Genomic DNA, 20,437 nt, shown 5'->3' with positions numbered 1-20,437 from the left:
CTCAAAGAATACTTATCAATGATTTGCTCTCAAACTGTGAGGGTGTTTCCCGTGGGATCCTGTAGGGGTCTGTTGTGGGACCAATAACTTATTCAATATTTTCATTAAATTACTTGAATAATCGAGTGGAGAATATGCTTATAAAATTTGCAGAAGACACCATTTTGGGAGGGGTTGCAAGCACTTTGGAGGACAGGATTAGAATTCAATATGATCTTGATAAATAGGAGAATTGGTCTGAAATTAACAAGATGAAATTTAATGAAGACAAATGCAAATTACTACACTTAGGAAGGAAATAGCAAATGCGCAACTACAAACTGGGGAATAACTGACTAAGCAGTAGTATTGCAGAAAAGGATCTGGGGATTATAGTGGATCGCCAATTTAATATGAGCCAAAGATGTGATTCAGCTGCGAAGAAAGAAAAATATCATTCTGGGATGTATTAGTAGGAGTGCCAGATGCATGATATGGGAGATAATTGCTCTGCTACACTCTGTCTTCAAACATGTTAAGGGATGTTAAAAAGAGAACAGTGATCAATTGTTCTCCATGTACACTGAAAGCAGGACAAGAAGTCATCAACTTAGTTTGCAGCAAAGGCGATTTAGATTAGATATTAGGAAAAACTTCCTAACTATAATGATAGTTAAGTATTGGAATAGACTTCCAAAGGAGGTCATGGAATCCCTGTCATTGGAGATTTTTTAAGACAAAACACCAGTCAGGGATGGTCTAGGTATACTTGGGTACTGCCTCAGCCCAGGGAAGGTTGAGGTCCTTTTCAGCCCTATAATTCTATGATACAAAGAATAAGAGCTGTCTTGTGAACAATTTTAGTTCAGACTACAGGAATGCAGAGCAAAATTCTTCTTTTCTGGATAAACCTACTCCTCATTAAAGACTATTTACATGTGTAGTTTGGTGGGAAATGCATTTAAGCCATTTGAATTTTTGGTGAGCTAAAAACATTTTATAATGCTTTAAAAAGTGTAATTTCTTTCACTCATCAATAATTCAAAAAAATAGCTGAAGAATGTTTCCTCATTTTCCATAAAAATTCACCTCTGGGCTAAGAAAGCACATAAGAATAATTATCCAAAGGACGTATTTTCAGAATGTAAGGATCATGTGAAAAGAAGGATTATAATGAAACTTCTGGTGTAATGTTATCTATAATGGCCAGGTTACAACACTGTATAGAACCAGAAGTAAACACTGAAATAACAAAAAATAAAGGAAAATATTATTTAAAGTTCTTGCTATCTGTGTACTTTCAAAATGGAATAATCAAGCCATTGTTTAACAATAATGCTCTTCACTTCTATACCACATTCTATCTAAGGGTTCCCACGCATGACATTAAAATCAAAAAGATTTTAAAAATCCAGTTTATTTTGCATCATTTATGTGATTATCTTTCTGCATTTGTCTCAACAAAGACAAAAATCAATTAAATCAGTTTCACTTTTGTTCATATGTCAGTTTCACTTTCAAATTCTCAGTATTGTAATATTTGCAGAAGAATGATTTGATTAAGTTAAAGATTAACGAATAAGTATTTTCACTGGAATTTAAGAAAATATTGAAACATTTTTATTAGTCTGAGAGTTTGTAATATTTGTTTTAATAAAATCTAAATTTTGGGCTACATAGGAATTGGTATTCTGGATCAGACCTATGGTCCATCTAGTCCAGTACAGTGTCTCTGATAGGGGCCACTACCAAATATTTCAGAGGAGGGTACAAGAAAACTAGCATTAGGCTGATGTAGGACAATGTCCCATTAGTTCTCCACCTTCTAAACCTTTTAGTCAGAGATCAGCTTAAACCTTGAAGCATGAGGTTTAATTTCTCTTTCAACATTTTTTTTTAATATTAACTCTAAGAACAAATGATTACTAAAATGCTAGAGTTCGGATTTCCTGGCATTTAATTACTATTTTAAACCACACAAGTGCTTAGTGGTACAGGTTTTCAGACGTAAATATATTCACTTGGCAAAAATACTCACCAGCACGCATAATGGATAGGTGCCCAATGGTCACTGTCTAACTGGTTGACTGAAAAGTTGTCATCTAGAAGGCGACTCAGTAATTCGGAGTCTCCTTCACAAGCACTGCGATGAAGAGGGAAATCATCTACCCACTGGCGCTCTCTAGTAATCAAAACCAAAATATGAAAAAGATGCAACTCACTTGTATTTCAACAATCAAACATAAAGAAATATAAAAATGGGTATCTAATGATGTGCACAAAGCACAAGCAGCTAAAATGTTTATACAATTAGAACTTAGGTAGACAGATGGCCAGCCATGACTAATATTCATCACGCTACGAAACACGCACTTTAATGTTGCCTCGTCCTCCAACTGTTCCACTCCTTCCCCATATTCCACCTTACATTTGTTTGTTTCACCAATCTGTTGTGTTCTGCTGCAAGTACTTTGGGGATTACTTTTTATATAAGTCTTTGTGCAGTCCCTAGGGCAATGGGGCCCTGCTTCCTGAATGGGGCCTTAGACACTACTGTAATATGAATAAGTAATATAAAAATATAATTATATAAATGTAACACAATACTTGTCTTCCATGACACTGCTCATGCTGCGTTGCCACTTTTCTCGTTTTGGAATCTGAATCTTTGAATAGTCTGGAGCTCCAAGACCAAAATATGGATTTATAACCACTTTATCAACCTAGGAAGACAACATAATATTAAAAAAAAAAGTCTGAAAAACTTCTCATTGAGACTTCAACAAACCAATCGCAATGACTTGTATGTTCTGTTGGACCCAATGTAAACACAGTAACTTGTTGCTATTAAGGGGACAGATTTTCAAATTCACACATTTGAAAATCAAATCAGGCCACAAGCATTGCACTGAGAAAACCTATGTTAAAGTTCAGTACATGATTATCAAATCCCTTTCACAACTAAAATATAGTTCATATTACCAAACTCTTACCCTGTTGGTATACTGAAGATCTGACCCGAACAAAGGGTTGTAGATACACACATCTGCTTTCTCCAGCGCCAACATTTTGCTCTTTATTTCTAATGCAGTGTATCCCATGTGTAGAGAGCTCTCCGTTTGCCCAGGTTCAATAGCATATGCAGGGTTTGTGACATTAGTTTTAATCCTCTCAAGAGGAGATGGTCTGAATAAAGCTGGGATGGAATGAGACTGTGTATGTCGTTCATCTAACCACCTGCAGAACAGAATGGAAAAGTAACACTAGTATTTTGAAGATAAAGGACTAATTCTTTAGCCACACTGGGTACACCACTTTTGGGGAAGTCAAAGGTGGTTGTGTGCATGAAGAGGCTACAGAATCAGGCACTAAATTGATTACATGAATTGCTCCTCTGACTCTAAGGAGTGCTTTTACTGACACAGAGGGAGGGACCTGCCCCCTGTTTAGGTTAAGCTGGGGAGAAACATAGGGCCAGTCACACACTCCTTTTGCTGTGGTAAGATTTTGCCACCCACATATGCATTGTGGGGCATGACTTAGAGCAAGCATTCACTCTATCTTCAGGAGACTGTCTTGGCATTTAATTGCTGATTTAATGTTGTCGTTCTGTTGATCACTGTGGGTTTTTGGGGCTTTTTTTAAGGGTCAAGTCATATTTGTGTGTGGGTTCTCCCATACTGCAATACACAAGTTTGGGGTGGACATAATCTATGCAGGGGAAGAATTTATTTGGTTATTTAGGCCAGGATGGGAGGGAGGTAAAGAGGGATATACATCCCCAGAATTGTGGGATTCACTGTGTAGCTGGGACAGAAACACTCAAGCAGAGGCTGCCCTAGTCTGTCTCAGTGGCAGCTCTAACCTCTCTATGGGAGGGCAGTGTGGCTTGCGGTCCAAGCCATGTGTCCAAACCTGGGTAGACTGGATGGTATCTCTAGCTGGGTAGTTTGTTGTGACTTCGGGTTCTCCTAGTCAGGACAAAGGGTGTCCTGAACATCAGCTACCCTTTGCTGCAAAGAATACCTTAATTCCTTCCATTTGTTTACAATATTGTTTATTTGGTAAAGTTGTGGCCACTGTGCAATAAACTGTCCCTGGCTTGTGAGGGGTCTTTTGAGCAAGTACCCCATTAGATGGCGAGGGTGTTCAAACCTTTCAGAGCTATTTCTTCAGTCTGTCTAAAGACTCAATTAGATGACGTAGCATCAGTTACATTCTGTTCACATTTTCAAGGTTTTCTTCACAACCATAAAGTCTGGAAACAAATACATTAAATGGAAGCTTAGATTCTAGGGCATCCATTCAATGACAGGCAAGTTTGCCAATTACCACTGTGAAGCAGGCAAAAACTGTAATGACTACCAGTGCTAATAAATAAAAAATTAACATATAACTTATATTTTGCTGTTGTCTTTGGTCCTGATCCTGTCATCATTTATGCATGTGCTTAACTTCACACACGTGAGCCGTTCTATTGAATTCAATGTTTGTAGAACAGTTCAGACAAGCCACGCCAGTATTTCTTCATTTTTGAAGATAAAATGAAGGACTGACTGTTTTACCACTGAATGGAACAACACACGAGTAAAGTTAAGAGCGTGTGTGTTTGCAGGATCAGAATTTAGGAGTGAGTCACTCTTAAAATCTCAAAAAAAAAAAAAAAAAAAAAAAATCAGATTTCTTTGCTAGACGGAGCTGAAGAAGTCAGACTCACCAAAAATATATATTTAGCCAATTTCCAAATGATTAGAAATCAGATTAAAGTAATTATTTGTAAATTTTCATAATTATCTAATTTAAAAATAAGTGTGTAAATCTGGGGAAGATACACTATATTATTCATAAGTAACAGGTTTAATTCCTAGATTAAGTGCAAATCTCAGTGCAATCTAAACTATGGAGATCCTAAGGTGACTCCATGATACTCTGGCAAATGTTATTAGTTTATCATTGAGATTATCTATGTAAAATGTAGGTATCATTTATATTCTTGCATGGTTCTGTAATGCATTAGAAGTGAACAAGCCTCTTTTTAGGAACCTCTAGATTTAAAAAAGTATAACCATCTTCACCTCAAAACTATCCGGTGTGAAGAATTACAAATCAATCCTCAATATTTGCTTGTTTTTTTAAATAAACTTGCTAAGAAATCATGTGATATCACCATGATTTCCTTCTCAGTGATCACAAGACTACTGTAAAACAGATCTAATTTTTCATGTTTGGAGACTTCCTTGTCTATTTTCTATTTCTAACCACGTATTTCTACTAATATTTCTTACTTATCCAAGGCTATTAACATTCTAGCAGTGAGTGTAGCAAAATGAGTGCTGGATTCGCTGCAGACCCTCATGATGTCCTGTAAGCAGTAGAAAACTGGGCATCCAGGACTGTATGCGTATTTTGTATTATCTAAAAAGGAAAGAGAAACAGAAAACTCTTCAACGGCAACAAAAATCCTGTTTTCCTCTTTTGCAGTTATACAATTTCAGCTAAAAGAGATGATATTCTATTTTTAGACTATGGTAGATCAATTTTTTCCAAATGGTAACCGATACAAATTACATATGCAGTGTTTTTGTAGCGGTTTTGGTCCCAGGATATTAGAGAGACAAGGTGGGTGAGGTAATATCTTTTAATGGACTAACTTCCCAAGCTTCTCTCTCTCACCAACAGAAGTTGGTTCAATAAAAGATATTACCTGACCAACCTTGCCTCTCACAAATTACATACCAATTCTTACGTAACAAAATTCAATCCAATAAAGTTGCCCTAAATGTATTACAGAATGTTCCGTTACTGTCCCACCATTGTGATCATGTTCGTTTTCTGAGTTACTGAAAAAACTGTATAACTGTTGAAGGAAAAATAACCTGTTAGTTTTGACAAAGACCTTACGATTCAAATGGTGTTTATTTGCCAACTTTCACTTTCAAAGCATATCACAAATAGCAAGTGAACATGTTTCCCCAGTAAAACACAAAAAACTTCCATAATATTTTAAATGTATTTTGTAGTCTAGTGGTTCCCAAACTAGGGGCACCACTTGTTCAGGGAAAGCCCCTGGTGGGCCGGGCTGATTTGTTTACCTGCCACATCCGCAGGTTCAGCTGATCGCAGCTCCCAGTGGCCGCGGTTCGCCGTTCTTGGCCCATGGCCCTTCCCGCAGCCTCCATTAGCCTGCAAAGGTGAACCGTGGCCAGTGGGAGCCATGATCAGCCAAACCTGCAGACGCAGCAGGTAAACAAACCAGCCCAGCCCACCAGGGGCTTTCCCTGAACAAGAGGCGCCCCTAGTTTGGGAACCAGTGGTATAGTGTGAAATATATTATGTGAAATATATTTTGCCTTCAGAGAACTACTCAGTATTCCTTACTCAGGCAAGAATGCCCATTCACTCCAAAGGGGACTCTTCTCTCAGAAAAGATGCTGGAAAAGATCCTTTTTTATGTTTACTAATATAAATACAGTAGCCTTTGTAATAAACCAAATTTGTTTTTTTGTTTCATAATACCAAAATTAACTATTAGTAAATGTATTGAATATATAACAAAATATTGCACTGGTTCTCTATTTCTTAAAAACTTTGATTCTCTTTAAACTTTGACTAACTACATTTCCCCACTGTTTTTAGGCATCTGGAGAAAGACAATTATGGACCTCTAGCAACCTCAATCTAATTCTTCCAAACCCAAATATAAATATCATAGCAGTTAACATTTATATAAAATAAATATGTAAATTCTTTAGGAAACAAGGGCTTAACTTTCTCTAAAATACACACAACTTCAGGAATTATGTTTTAAACATTACCTTTGACAACGGTTGGAACAATGAAAAGAGAGGCTTCCCTGCCCACCTTCTCTCCATCAAGAGGAAATTTCTTCATTAATACTACTCGCTTTCCTAACATATTATTAAGACAACAAAGGAAGTCAACTGAGTGTTGGATGGACAAATGGTTGGCAGCTTGATTCTTCCTGGTTCCCAGGAAACAAAATAAAAGATTATTTTCTGAAAACTGAGGAAGCAAATTAAATCTGAATAACCCTGAGCAGCTGCATGAACATATGTGTAACTCAACACACATACACAGATTGTTAACAGGTAAAGAATTACCATTACTTTCAATTTCTCTTCATATGAATTTTTCCCATTAACCTAATCGTTGCTATTGCCCTTCTCTAAACCAGCTCTAAAATCTGTAATATACTTTTTAAAATGGGGTGTGCAGCAACGCACACAGTATTCCACAACAAAGCGAACCACCAATTTATCAAATGGTATTATAATGTTTTCCATATTATTCTCCATCCCATCTTTGTGCAACCTAACATTGATTTGCCTTCTTGACATCAGCTGCACATTTAGCAAAGTCTTCATCGGACTGTGTACTGTGATGCCCAGGTTATTTTCCTGAGTCAAACCTGTTAAGTTAGAACCCTCTAAAAGTGTATCAGTAGTTCAAATTTTTCTTTCCATCATGCATGACTTTACATTTATTAACACTGAATTTAAGTTTCATTGGGTTACCCATTCACTTAGCTTGGTAAAACCCTCTTAAATTCCTCAAAGTCTTCTCTGGATTTGGCTAACCAAAATAATTTTGTGCCAGCTGCAAATTTTTGCTACTTCACTACTTACCCCCTTTTCTAGATTGTTAATAATTATATGGCCATGGTATAGCTACACCAGCAAAAATCGCCCTTGTGTAGAAGCAGTTACACTGACAAAAAAGTGCTTTTCCCAGTATAACTTATACCATTCAGCAAACAAAGTGCGCTATACAGGCAAAAAGCACTTTTTGCCAGCACAGCTACATCATAAAAGAAATCACACCCCTACTCGAAATGGCTATACCAAGAAAACTTTTAAGTGTAAACGTGACCTATTAAACAACAATGGTCATAATATAGAACTTGAGGCACTCTGCCATTAAACTTTTGCCCTAATGAAAATGGATTATGTATTCTTAACTCTTTGTTTCTAATCTCTCAACCAGATTTTGATCCATGACAATACTTTCTCTCTCACCCCAGAATTACTTAGTTCCTTTACTAGCTTCTTGAGAGGGAACCTATCAAAGACCTTGATACAGTCTAAATAAACTATGTCAAATGGTTACCCGTTATCCTCTATTTTACTATCATGGACAAAGAATTCTAACAGATAAGTGAGGCACAAATTTCCTTTTCAAAAACTGTGCTAGCTAGATACTATCATATCACGATCTTCCAGATGTTTTAATTATTATTTTATTATAACTTTGACCAATTTACCAGTTATAGTTTAAGGCTATCTGGTGCATAATTTCCTGGATCATCCCTAAAGCCTTTTTTTTAAAATTGCTAATATTTGAACTATGATTAAGATTGTGTGCACTGTAATCTAGTTTTTCCAAGTATTTAGAAACTTAGCTGTAAAACTAATTTTGGACTGAAATATAGGTATGGGCACACAAGGTCTCACCTATGATAAACTTGTCAAAAACAGTTCAGGGTTTTTTGAGTTTTGTTTTTTTTTAAATTTTAAGACATTTAGAAGTAAAAGGAAAATAAAGGACAGCCTGAGGGTTCAGTTGCATGTTTCTATTTGCAGAACTTAAAATAGACCTTGATTTCTAAAACAGATATTGTTTTATTACTTCCTTTAACTGGTCTATTTTGAGTACTACAACACCAATACCAAATAAGAAAAAACAATTCTCACCTTTGATACCTTGATTAGCTGGTGAAATTGGTTTGGTGGTTTCTACTACATAATCCAAGATGCTCTGGGTTATCTCACTGCCTCCCTGAAGTTTAGTTTCCAACAAAACTTTCTTTCTCTTTTTCTTTTGTCCTTCAATGGGAACTTCAAGCAACAAAATCTTGCAAAAAATAAAATTAAGTAATTATTTAAGAATTACTGAAACATTAGTTTTATTTAACAAGCAGACTAGCAAGCTTTTGTTTTTAATTAACCAATTGTAGTGCTATGTGCAGAATTCTCTAAATAGCAAGGCTATATGGGACATTCAAAAGATACTGTAAGTGATTTTGAATGTACTTTCACCCCACTTCTCAGGTCCTCAGAATCATGGATGGCCAATTCCTGTGACATTCTACAAAGCATTTTACTGCAGACTTCACAACCACCATGAACTCTACTGACACATGGGGTTTATCCACAAGTAACCATTTACAGAATGTATTCCTTTTTATATTTTTAGTATTTTTGATATTGCAGAAGCTGGAATGTGTTTCATTAGGCACAAATTATGCCATTAACTATATGATGAATGTTTGATTTTTCTTATTTGAAATCCTTTGATATAAAATAATAAAAGTACAAAGTCATTGTACACAGGGCTTTTTATTTATAAAATGGGTATTATAAAAGGAGAAACATAACTGGCCAGTAAAGATTCCACATTTGTGGGAACATGGTGCAACTTCACAAATTGGTCCTTGGTAGTCAATTGTAAAAGCAGTGATAAAATCCAGAAAGTACTGAATGCAAAGCAGCATCTTCTGGAAGGTCATCTCAACCACCAAAGACACAGAAACAGGAAAAGCCAAGATCCCAATCCTGTATTAAGTTCCATGCAGCACAGAGATCCACCAATATGCAACATGATACGTGACCTGGCCTTACCCTAAAAGACCTGTTAACACTTGCACGTGTATGACAGAGGTTGTAGGATCAGATTCTAAAATAGCAACTGTTTGACATGTTCCTGCCAATACGCTGAGCTGAGGTTTGATTATTGATTTTAAGCACAAAGAAAATGTAATTAAAAAAAAATCACTTCAGAAACTTAGAAGGATGTTACCTGAATTTTTTCTAGTATATGTTGTGATTGTGGCATTTGTTTAAAGTGTAACATAACACGTTACAGTGTTTTGGTATTTATTGGGTTAGTACACTAGCCTGAGACACAGATTCAGCTCCCTCTTCTGCCACAAACTTCCTGTGTGACTGTGGCCAAGTCACTTAGTCTCTCTGTGCCTCAGCTCCCTCTCTGTAAAATACGGATAATTATACTTTCCTATGTCACAAAGGTTTTTCTAAGGATAAATAAATAGATAATAAAAGAGATAGTGGGACACAGCAACTATGGTAATGGGAGCTATATAAGAACCTACGATTGCTCAGATAGTAAATCTCTGTTTATCTATCTAAACTGTAGGATAATTAAGGTTTTTGTTTTCCAATTATGTTATTTTTTCATATTTTCAAACTTTAATCAAAGAAAGTTTTAAAAAATTGTTTATACTTCATATGATTTAGCTCGATATTCCCGAGAATTCAGGCTAGCAGTAGTCTTTGGACGAATCACAGCAACATATGCATCTCCTATGTTTTCTGGGTTTCCCATGGTTTATTCTTTTTCATTTATTACTAGAGACAATGAAATAAACAAGAAAGGTTAGACTGAGGAAAAAAGATAAAAACAAACCAAATATGATATCACACTCTAGCATAAATAATTATATTCACTGATGTTTTCCATTTAAAACAGCTTATTCATTTTTTATCTGGAGAACGTGTTTCAATAGTTGTTACAATTCATTTTCCCTTTCATGCACTAAGAGAATGTATCAGTGAAAAACCCCTACACTGTACAGAATTATAAGAGTAAACCTGTTCTCTAACTTATTTTTATAATTAGGCTTAGAAGGATTAGATCTTTTTTGGATAAGTGTCAGTGAACATTGATTTCACCATGCACACACAAACTGATGAAAAATATTACACCAATAATAACTGAAATTTACAGATAGGCAAAGTAACAAAAATGCTGCTTGGGAATTTATTTGAGTTTGATTTTAAGATATTTACTTTGCAAATTTTGACATGTGACATGGACAATTTGTGTTATAATGGTTGTATAGCCAACTTTTTGAATATCTGTATGTACTATATTAAATAATTGTCAGATGCCCCCACAATTGTGAAAGTTTAAATTGATAAAAATAAAAAAGCTTAAAAACAAACATCAATATTATCCACTGAAATTATAATTTAAATAAAAAAATTAAAATAAAATTCCACCAAGCCTATTTGTAATGTAAAGATGACCGTATCTCTTTCAATGAGCATGTAGCCTCCATACAACAGAATCTCAGAGTTATAAACACCTCTAGAATGGAGATTGTTCACAACTCTAAAATGTTGATAACTCTGAACAAAATGTTATGGTTGTTCTTTCAAAAGTTTGCAGCTGAACATTGACTTAATGGAGCTTTAAAACTTCACTGTGCAGAAGAAAAATGCTACTTTTAATTTAAATGAAACCAGCATAGAAAGTTTCCTTACCTTGTCAATTTTTTTTAAACTTTCCCTTTATTTTTTTAGTAGTTTATGTTTAACACAGTACTGTACTGTATTTGCTTTTTTTTTTTGGTCCCTGCTGCCGCCTGATTGCGCATTTCCGGTTCCAAATCAGGTGTGTGGTTGATAGGGATGTAAATGTTGTTAAAAAATAACCCATTTAAACCCCTTCCCCTTTGCCCCGGACAGACAGGGAAGAGCAGCTGTGCTCATATCGGGGTGACACAGCAGGCCTAGCCAGGAGCACCTGGGGCAATTGAGGGGGCCCAGCGCCCCCCTCACATCTTCAGTACCCAGGAAAAGGGAGAATGGCCCCAGGTACCTAGTTTGTCCTGATGTGGCCTCCACAGACGCGCCGTACCACCCCAGCAGTGGACTCCCTTCCCTTCAATTATCAGCTGAAGCCGCAAGACCGACCAGCGTGCCATCCTCCTCCACAGCTGAACTCCTTCCAGTGGCACAGGGAGAGGCTGGGGACTACTTTACCCCGTGATGGGGCCCGCAGCCCTTGCCCACCCCCAGCCTAAACACACTCCCCTTGCCCAGCTGGCCACCCCCCAGCAAAGCCCCCAGACAGGTGGTTTGCTCATCCTACTTCCCTGCACTGCCAGGTGTTTCTTGGCCTATTGAGCAGTATCCTTCCATTGGGGTCGTCAGCCCTGGGTCTTCGTAAGTATTTCCCCTCAGGTCAATGGGGCTGGAGGGACTGTTTTTACCAACAAAGGGGTGTACAGGACCCTCCCCCCACTGCTGGGTCAAAGACCCCTCAAGGGCTAGAGCATTAATATCAACCCAGTCCCTTTAAGATGGGGCTGAGCTCCCAGTGACCTCTCGTGATGCCCACTACTTCCTGGTTGCCATACACACCTCTTGCCAGCATCCCAAAATGGCGTCTCTGCTGCTGCAGAACCTGTTTGAGACCAGCACGCAGGCCCTGGCCACCAGCAAGGACTTCTACCAGGTGATCGTCACCCGGAAGGAGGTGGGTGAACGAGGGAGGGTTAACGGTATGACTAATACTATTGATTAACCATTTTACCGTTTAATATTTTACATCCCTAGTGGTTGACTGATTTGTAACTCTGTAAGTTTGTAACTCTGAGATCCTTCTGTATTTTGTAATTTGCCAAAAGCCTGAGCAACTCTAGAATCTTGGAAGGTATAAGCAACTGATAACTATTCCCAGTTTTGAAATATATCTATGCAGTGTACAGTGTATCTGATATTATAAATACCACATTTCCACCAATTCAATAACTGAAACCTCAAGAAAGAACCTGAATCTCTATTCTCCAATGGGAAGTAGAACATTCTTACCAGGATCCCAAATAACAGAGCTGGGAAAAATAAGCTCTAAAATGAAATATTCCTTTTACTTCAGTGGGGCTCTACGTGAGGGCACAGGTACACACTTACAATTCATGGCAGATTGGAATCATACTCATTCCAACTGGTTGACAATTCTTTCTGGACCTCAAAGTGATTACTTTTCCTTATATTAAAATAGATTATAGTGGCACTCCCTTATAATCCGAAATCTGCAATAAAATTAAATTATAAAATCTGCAAAAGCTAACTAGGTCTACCTTTATAATCTAGAAATAAGATAATCTCCGGTCCATTTCAGATGATCTTTTCCCTGATCCACAATGGAAAACCCTTTAATTACCCATGATCAATAAATGTAGATTATACGCAAATTTGTCTCACCACAAAATGGAGATTTTATCATTACTATTTATAGTTTGCAGTGCTGCTGCATCTCTTTGGAGGATAAATAGAGGACTTCAATCTTCCATGCGTTCAATCCAGTATATTTCACCAAGATAAGGTTAACTGAAAAATTCAAAGGGAAAAGAATTATAATTAAATGTGAAATGTTATAAACGAGACCATGATTAAAAATGTTTTTCATCATTATGACAATTCCAGAATTAGATAAATTCATGGAGGATAGGTCCATCAATGGCTATTAGCCAACATGGTCAGGGATGCAACCCCATGCTCTCTCTGGGTGTCCTAATTTCCAGAAGCTGGGAGTGGACAACAGGGGATGGATCACTCGGTAATTGCCCTGTTCTGTTAATTTCCTCTGACATTGGCCACTGGGCTAGACAGACCATTGATCTGACTCAGTACAGCTGTTTTTATGTTCACGTTCTGCTAGCTTGAAGATATCAACACTAGGATTGGAGTAAAAGTCTTTAAATATTGAATTGTATAACAGTATCATCTATGAATCCAGTCAAGCATCTGGGTCTCATTGTGCTAAATGCTGTACAGACATGTAACAAAGACGACTGTCAGCTCTCTGGAGCAGGAACTATCTACATGACTGACAGGACACATCTGGTGATAAAACAGACATATATAGTAGAGTTGAGTGGAGAGCATGAAGTAACAATTCAATGAAGAGAATTTAGCAGAAGTCATAGCAAAGGTTAAGATTTTGTCATGGTTAATTTTAGTAAAAGTCACAGACAGGTCGCGGGCAATAAACAAAAATACACGGACCCTGTGACCTGTCCATAGGAGTGAGAGGGCTGACTGCTACGGGGGCTGAAGCCCGAGCTCTGCTGCAGTGGGGTGCCTGACAGCCCAGAGTTCTGCCACATGGGGAGGTAGGGGGTGACAGCCTGGAGTCCCACCGCCTGGGTGGGGGACTGAAAGATCTAGCCCTGCTGCATGGCTGAAGCTGAACAGTCATGGAGGTCCATTAAAGTAATGGAATCCGTGACCTCCATGATGAAATCATATCCTTAGTCATAGCACATCGTTTGCCTAATGCCAGATGGGAGTGATTGGTAAGCATTATAGCACAAGTATGTTGTAAAGGAGGGATTTAAAGTGGTTTTCTAGCAGGATGGATAAGAGTTGATTTTAAAAAAATAATTTAATTTAGTATTTTTTTAATTTAAATTGGATTTTTACTTAAATCAAATACAGATTTATTTTAAAAAGTAAACATATTGAAAATTTAATTTGAAACTTTGACAACCCATGTTAAGTCTTAAACTCACTATAATCCATTATAGTCATTTAAATTAAAACAATAATATTAAGCAGTACATATTTGCCGGCAAATATTTTAAAAATGTCATATCACTGAAATGGTGAAAGTCCCTGGCTAAGCACCTCTATCCAGAGTTTAAGTGCTAAGCCAGCTTTTATGCAGAGTTGTCATACCCCTGTTTGTCCCAGGATATTAAAGAGACAAAGTGGGTGAATGAAGTAATATCTTTTATTGGACAAACTTCTGTTCATGAGAGAGAAAAGCTTTTGAGCTTACATGGAGCTCTTCTTCAGGTCTGGGAAAAGTACTTTGAGTGCCACAGCTAAGTTGAAACAGATTGTAAATAGTTACATATTTCAATGGACAATTCAAGGTGAAATGGCCTGTTAACTCCTCTCCAATCATGGAGGTGGGGCAGGGAAGGGACAAAAGACCTTAACTTCCTCACAGATTTCCACCACAACGTCAAGAACTACCACCCATGGGCGATGCGTAGCATAGGCTGGGGAAGGCTGCGACTCCCCAAACAGCTCCCTGTAGCTCCACCCATGTTCCGCCCCAAAGCACCCTCCTGCTTGCCGCTAGTTGCCCTCAAGCGGGAGGGGCGAGACAGGCCAGGGGCTAGCCTCCCATGCCTGTGGTTCACCCACTGCACATGCTATCACCCATCCATTAAACTCCCTCTGGAATTCTCCAACATTAGCATCAATTTCTTTGATGCCAGGATCAGCTTCAACAAGGGAATCCTACAGCTATAAACAAGAAACCTACAGATTACCACACCTACCTTCATAGATCCAGTAACCACCCCAACCACACCAAGAAATCTGTTATTTACAGTCAGATACTCAGGGCATGGCTGCAATTGCGAGTTACAGCACAATAAAGGAGCCCCGGGCGCATTAGCTCACTACCCGTCCACACTGGCAAGGCACGTAGAGCGCTCTGACTCCGTGGCTACAGTGCTGCTGGCACTCCGCCTCGGCAAGTGGAATAACATTTTGTGAGCCCCTGCTGGAGTGCCGCAGTGCCAGTGTGAACCCCCTGGTCCTATAGTGCGCTCTGATTGGCCTCCAGAAGTGTCCAACAATGCCTGTGCTAGCCAGTCTGGTCAACACTTTGAACTCTACTGCCCTGCCCTCAGGTGACCAACTGTCAGACCCGCCCTTTAAATCCTCTGGGAATTTTGAAAATCCCCTTCCTGTTTGCTCAGCCAGGCGTGGAGTGCTCTCAGCGAATCTTTCCAGGCGACCATGCCTCCACACGCCAGGCAAGCCCCAGTATGGAGCAATGGTGAGGTGCTGGACCTCATCAGTTGTTTGGGGGAAGGACGCTGTCCAGTCCCAGCTGTGCTCCAGCCGCAGGAATTATGATACCTTTGGGCAGATATCAAGGGACGTGATGGAAAGGGGCCATGACCAGGACGCTCTATAGTGCAGGGTTAAAGTGAAGGAGCTGCGGAATGCCTACCGCAAAGCCCGTGAGGCAAACACCTGTTCCGGTGTGACCTGCCGTTTCTACAAATTGTGTTACAATAACAATGTGGCTGGTGAATCTTGCCCATATGTTCAGGGTTTAGCTGATCGCCATATTTGGGGTCGGGAAGGAATTTTCCTCCAGGGCAGATTGGTAGAGGCCCTGGAGGTTTTTCGCCTTCCTCTGTAGCATGGGGCATGGGTCACTTGCTGGAGGATTCTATGCTCCTTGAAGTCTTTAAACCACAATTTGAGGACTTCAATAGCTCAGACATTGGTGAGGTTTTTTGCAGGAGTGGGTGGGTGAGATTTTGTGGCCTGTGTTGTGCAGGAGGTCAGACTAGATGATCATAATGGTCCACTCTGACCTTAGTATCTATGAATCTACAAAGAGCTAGACGCGATACTTGGAAGCGACCCCACCTCCACTCCGAGTACCACCATGGACACTTCAGAGCCCAGTTCAACAAGGCGGGAGGAGGAGGAGGAGGAAAGCGGAAGCGAGGGTCCTGAGGCGGCGGAAGACACCCCGGAATCCCTAGATGCATGCAGCCAGGAGCTGTTCTCAAGCCAGGAGGAAGGTAGCCAGTCGCAGAGGCCGGTACTTGGGGAAGGACAAACACCAGAGGAGGTTCCCGGTAAGTGGCTTCTATTTCGGGAAGGAAGTTATTTGGTGCGGGCTCTTGGGGTGAGGAGGGTTAGGGCTGCATGCACGCCTAGATGTGGAATAAGGTGTTGATGTGCTCGCTCACATCATGGTAATCGGCCTCGGTGAGCTCTTCAAAGGCCTCATCCGGAACTTGGGCAATGCGCTTGAGCAGGTTTCTCGGGAGAGCCACTGTGTTCCTTCTCCCAGTAAGACTAACTTGTCCATGCCACTGTGCCGTGAATGGCGGGGGGGACCATTGCTGCACACAGGCAAGCTGCATATGGGCCAGGGTGGAATCCGCATTGCAGTAGAAGACCCTCCCTTGTTTCCCACGTCACCCTCAGCAGTGAGATATCTTCCAGGACGAACTCTTGTGGAAAATGTGGGGACAGTGTTCAGTATAGGGGCCCCCTGCCGCTGTTGGCTCTTCCCAAGGCACAGAAACCCAGAGGACAGTATAGCCGTGAAACAATCAGTCATACTTATGCTGTGCTTACTCACCATTTTGGGGCTCCTGTGGGTTATGTATGCTTGGTTTGGGATGAGCAAATTATGCTATTGTGTAGACTGTGCTTGCCCTTAAGTACGGGGGAATCATTGCTCTGTCTGGTGTCAACAATGCTGCCTCTGTTAAGTGTTGCATTTTGCCTTTACAGATGCAACCTTGAGATCTCAGCCGTCTGTGTTATCACTGGCCGAAAGACTCCAAAGAATCAGAAAGAGGCCATGTAGAAGCAAGGAAGACATGTTGCATGAAGTAATGCAGCATTCAAGTAATCAAAATGGAAAAGTGCAGAAGAGACGGGACAGTGAAAGGAGGATCCGCCAGCAGAATGAGGAGAGCTGGCACAAAAGTGTGGTGCTCTGGCAGCAAAGCATGGATCGGCTGATAAGCATAATGGAGCACCAAGCGGACTCGATCCAGGCACTCGTAGCCATGCAAGCAGAGCACTACCGTGCCCGCCCTGCCCCTGCAGCCCTTGTCCCAAAATTCTTTCCCTTGTGCCCCCATGCCACCTCCAACCCACTTTCCCCAACATCCGGGTTCTTACTGCCACCAGCTGCCTCCTACACCTGTAGCTTCACTACCCAGCCCTGAAAACTACAACCCTTACCCTCTGCACTCAACCCCCATCACCATGCAGTATAGCCATTCTGAAGTGCAGCACTCATTGCACAGCAGTCCAGACAGGAAGGCTGAGTATAACAACAGGACATATGCAAATCTGTGATTGTACCATTCCCCACCCCACCCCCTTGCCCTTTCTGTTCCCCAAGAAGTTGTTTCTTTTCAATAAATGGATTTTTTGCCTTTGAAAACATTCTTTATTATTGCATAAAGTAAAAGATACCCTAGCCCAGGAAAGAAACATGCACTGCAAGTCAGCGTAGCAAACACAGATTCCTACTAACATTGGAACCACTGCAATTCACTCCTGTGCAGGGCACCAGGCATTACTGGTGGTTTTCAGCCTCAAATTGCTCCCTCAAGGCATCCCTAATCCTTGCAGCCCCGCGCTGGGCCCCTCTAATAGCCCTGCTATCTGGCTGTTCAAATTCAGCCTTCAGGTGTTGAACCTCTGAGTTCCATGCCTGAGTGAATCTTTCACCCTTCCCTTCACAAACGTTATGGAGGGTACAGCACGTGGATATAACCGTGGGGATGCTTTTATCGGCAGGTCCAGCTTCCCATATGGAGAACGCCAGCGGCCCTTTAAACAGCCAAAAGCACACTCTACAGTCATTCTGCACTGGCTTAGCCTGTTGTTGAACCACTCCTTGCTGCTGTCAAGGCTCCCTGTGTAGGGTTTCATGAGCCACGGCATTAAAGGGTAAGCGGGGTCTCCAAGGATCACAATGGGCATTTCGACTTCCCCTACGGTGATCTTCTGGTCTGGGAAAAAAGTCCCAGCTTGCAGCTTCCTGACAGGCCAGCGTTCCGAAAGATGTGTGCATCATGCACCTTTCCGGGCCAGCCTGCGTTAATGTCAATGAAATGCCCACGGTGATCCACAAGCGCCTGGAGAACCATCGAGAATACCCCTTCCGATTAAAGTACTCAGAGGCTAGGTGGGCTGGTGCCAGAATCGGAATATGCATGCCATCTATCGGGGGGGCGCAAAAGGGACAGCTTCCCTGGGGCTCAGCAATTTAAAAGGCAGCGGGCAGAGCCCCGGGCTTGTTAAATCACCACCAGAGCCCCAGGTGGCACAGGCCAGGCAGCAGTGAAGGGTTGGCTGGGGGAGTCTAGCCTGTGCCCCTTCCAACCGAGGCGCCCCCCCCACCCTTCCGGGAGCCCAGAACCACTCCACCACCCCACCTTACCCAGGACCCCAGCCGTCCTGCGTACTGGTAAGTCCTTTAAGTTACTTTCACCCCTGTCTAGTAAGTAAAGAGGTCCCCAAACTGTGGGGCATACCCGCCCTAGGGAGGTGCGGCGGAGGCCAAGGCCAGCCCCAAAAGGAAGCGGGGGAAGGAGCGCCACCCAGCTCCACTCCTGGCCCTGGCAGCCAGCCTTGCTCCCGGGGCCCCAGCCTTGGTCCCCTTACCCCTGTCCATGTCCCTCCCCCACGAGCTATCGCCCTGCTCCTGGGCCCAGGGGGGAGGGGGCAGGAGCAGGGAGAGGTATAGATAGGAGTAAGGGGAGGTGCAACCTTGAAAAGTTTAGGGACCACTGAAGTAAGGAATGCATTATTCACTATTTTCTAACATAAACAATGTAAAAGTTAAGAATTTGAATAAGAATTTGAATAAATGGAAGTTAAGCTTAATTGCTTAAATAAAGGTCTATTGATATAGCATATCTTCCTGGTTAGCAAAAAGAAGGACCAACTTTAGTGCAAAGGCTACATTTAGTTGCAAATCAACATGTTGTAAGGGTTACTAACCAATGAGAAACAACCCTTAGGAAGATAACTAAAAAGTACAAATGCAAAACAAGATTAAAATTGATGACTGAAGTCAATCAAGGCATGCTGATTTAACTCACGATTAAAATCAGCGATTTAAATTGCTTTGATTTGTTTTCTAGTGAAGGTCTTTTGACCCTTCCCAATCACCTCCCATCCTTTCTTTGTAATGAAGTCTTTGCTTTAGTAGTCTCCCAAAAGAAGAAAAAGAACCAAGGTTTCACCTCAGAGCTGCTGGCTTCTCCTGAGATGTGAATAGTAGGTGAAGGAAGTAGTACATACTATATTACTCTACAGAGTTCCCTCCCAAGCCTTACTTCTAGGTTTTAGCTTCAAAAATATAATTTTTAATACACACACATCCCTCTGACTTGACTTGTGTCAGAGAAACTCCTTTCATTTGTATTTACAATTGGTTTGGGCATCCTTTTGGGTACAAACAACTACATACATTCGTCACTATCTTTTCTATCAATCAACAAACCCATCATTTCTGAGACTCGGAGATGGGAGCAGAATACATCACTTCCTGCTCTTTCAGAGCTCAGTGTTGCACACACTGCCCCATAGGTTAACCAGAGATAATCTGCACACAGCGATTAGTTAAGGGCCAGATTCTGCAAACATTTAGCGAAGGAAGTATTTCTTACTGACGTGAGCAGCCCCACTGAAGATAATGGATCTACATATGTGAGTAAGGGTTCTACAGCTACTGCGGGAGCGCTCAACAGAAAAACCATTAAGTGGAGGGCTCTATAACACAGCACAGGCAGCGTCTGGTGTGTCTGCCCGTCACAAGCGAGTGGGGTCGCTGAATTGAAGGAAAATTTAACTCCGCGCAGAACTGAGATGAGCGACTGTTTCAGTGACAGCGCGAACAGCAGAGCAAACTCCACCCCCCACACCTGAAGGGGCAGAGACGCACACCCAGAAACCCCACCCCAGGCCCTTCCAGGCTCCCCTGGGCGAGACGAGGCTGAGCACGAGCGAGCCCGCTCTAAAAGCTGTCCCGGGGAAGAGGTCTGTGAGGGGGAGGAGGGCCTAGGTGGGGAGACCTCTCCGATGCCCCGGAAGGCAAAGGCGCGGCAGGGACA

At 41.1% G+C, this 20,437-nt stretch overlaps 1 protein-coding gene across 2 annotated transcripts in view; it reads right to left on the bottom strand.

Annotated features, from left to right (window-relative positions):
* KRIT1 (KRIT1 ankyrin repeat containing) overlaps window positions 1-20,437 on the bottom strand; it is a 41,762-nt gene that overhangs the window by 20,909 nt on the left and 416 nt on the right. The window contains exons 2-9 of one of the 2 annotated variants that reach the window (XM_073333981.1): window positions 13,008-13,133; window positions 10,240-10,364; window positions 8,691-8,850; window positions 6,795-6,887; window positions 5,265-5,394; window positions 2,973-3,216; window positions 2,587-2,702; window positions 2,018-2,161 (exon numbers count right to left, since the gene is read on the bottom strand). In XM_073333981.1, the coding sequence (XP_073190082.1) occupies window positions 2,018-2,161; window positions 2,587-2,702; window positions 2,973-3,216; window positions 5,265-5,394; window positions 6,795-6,887; window positions 8,691-8,850; window positions 10,240-10,341 (989 nt within the window). In that variant the 5' untranslated portion in view covers window positions 10,342-10,364; window positions 13,008-13,133. Of the gene's footprint in view, window positions 1-2,017; window positions 2,162-2,586; window positions 2,703-2,972; window positions 3,217-5,264; window positions 5,395-6,794; window positions 6,962-8,690; window positions 8,851-10,239; window positions 10,365-13,007; window positions 13,134-20,437 lie in introns of those variants that run through there. The other variant, XM_073333982.1, reaches the window with a different exon arrangement.

Source organism: Lepidochelys kempii, chromosome 2, assembly GCF_965140265.1.
Source record: "Lepidochelys kempii isolate rLepKem1 chromosome 2, rLepKem1.hap2, whole genome shotgun sequence".
NCBI classification, from domain to species: Eukaryota; Metazoa; Chordata; order Testudines; family Cheloniidae; genus Lepidochelys; species Lepidochelys kempii.
Note: the sequence above shows the minus strand (reverse complement) of the source record. Positions and strands in the feature narration are given on the sequence as shown.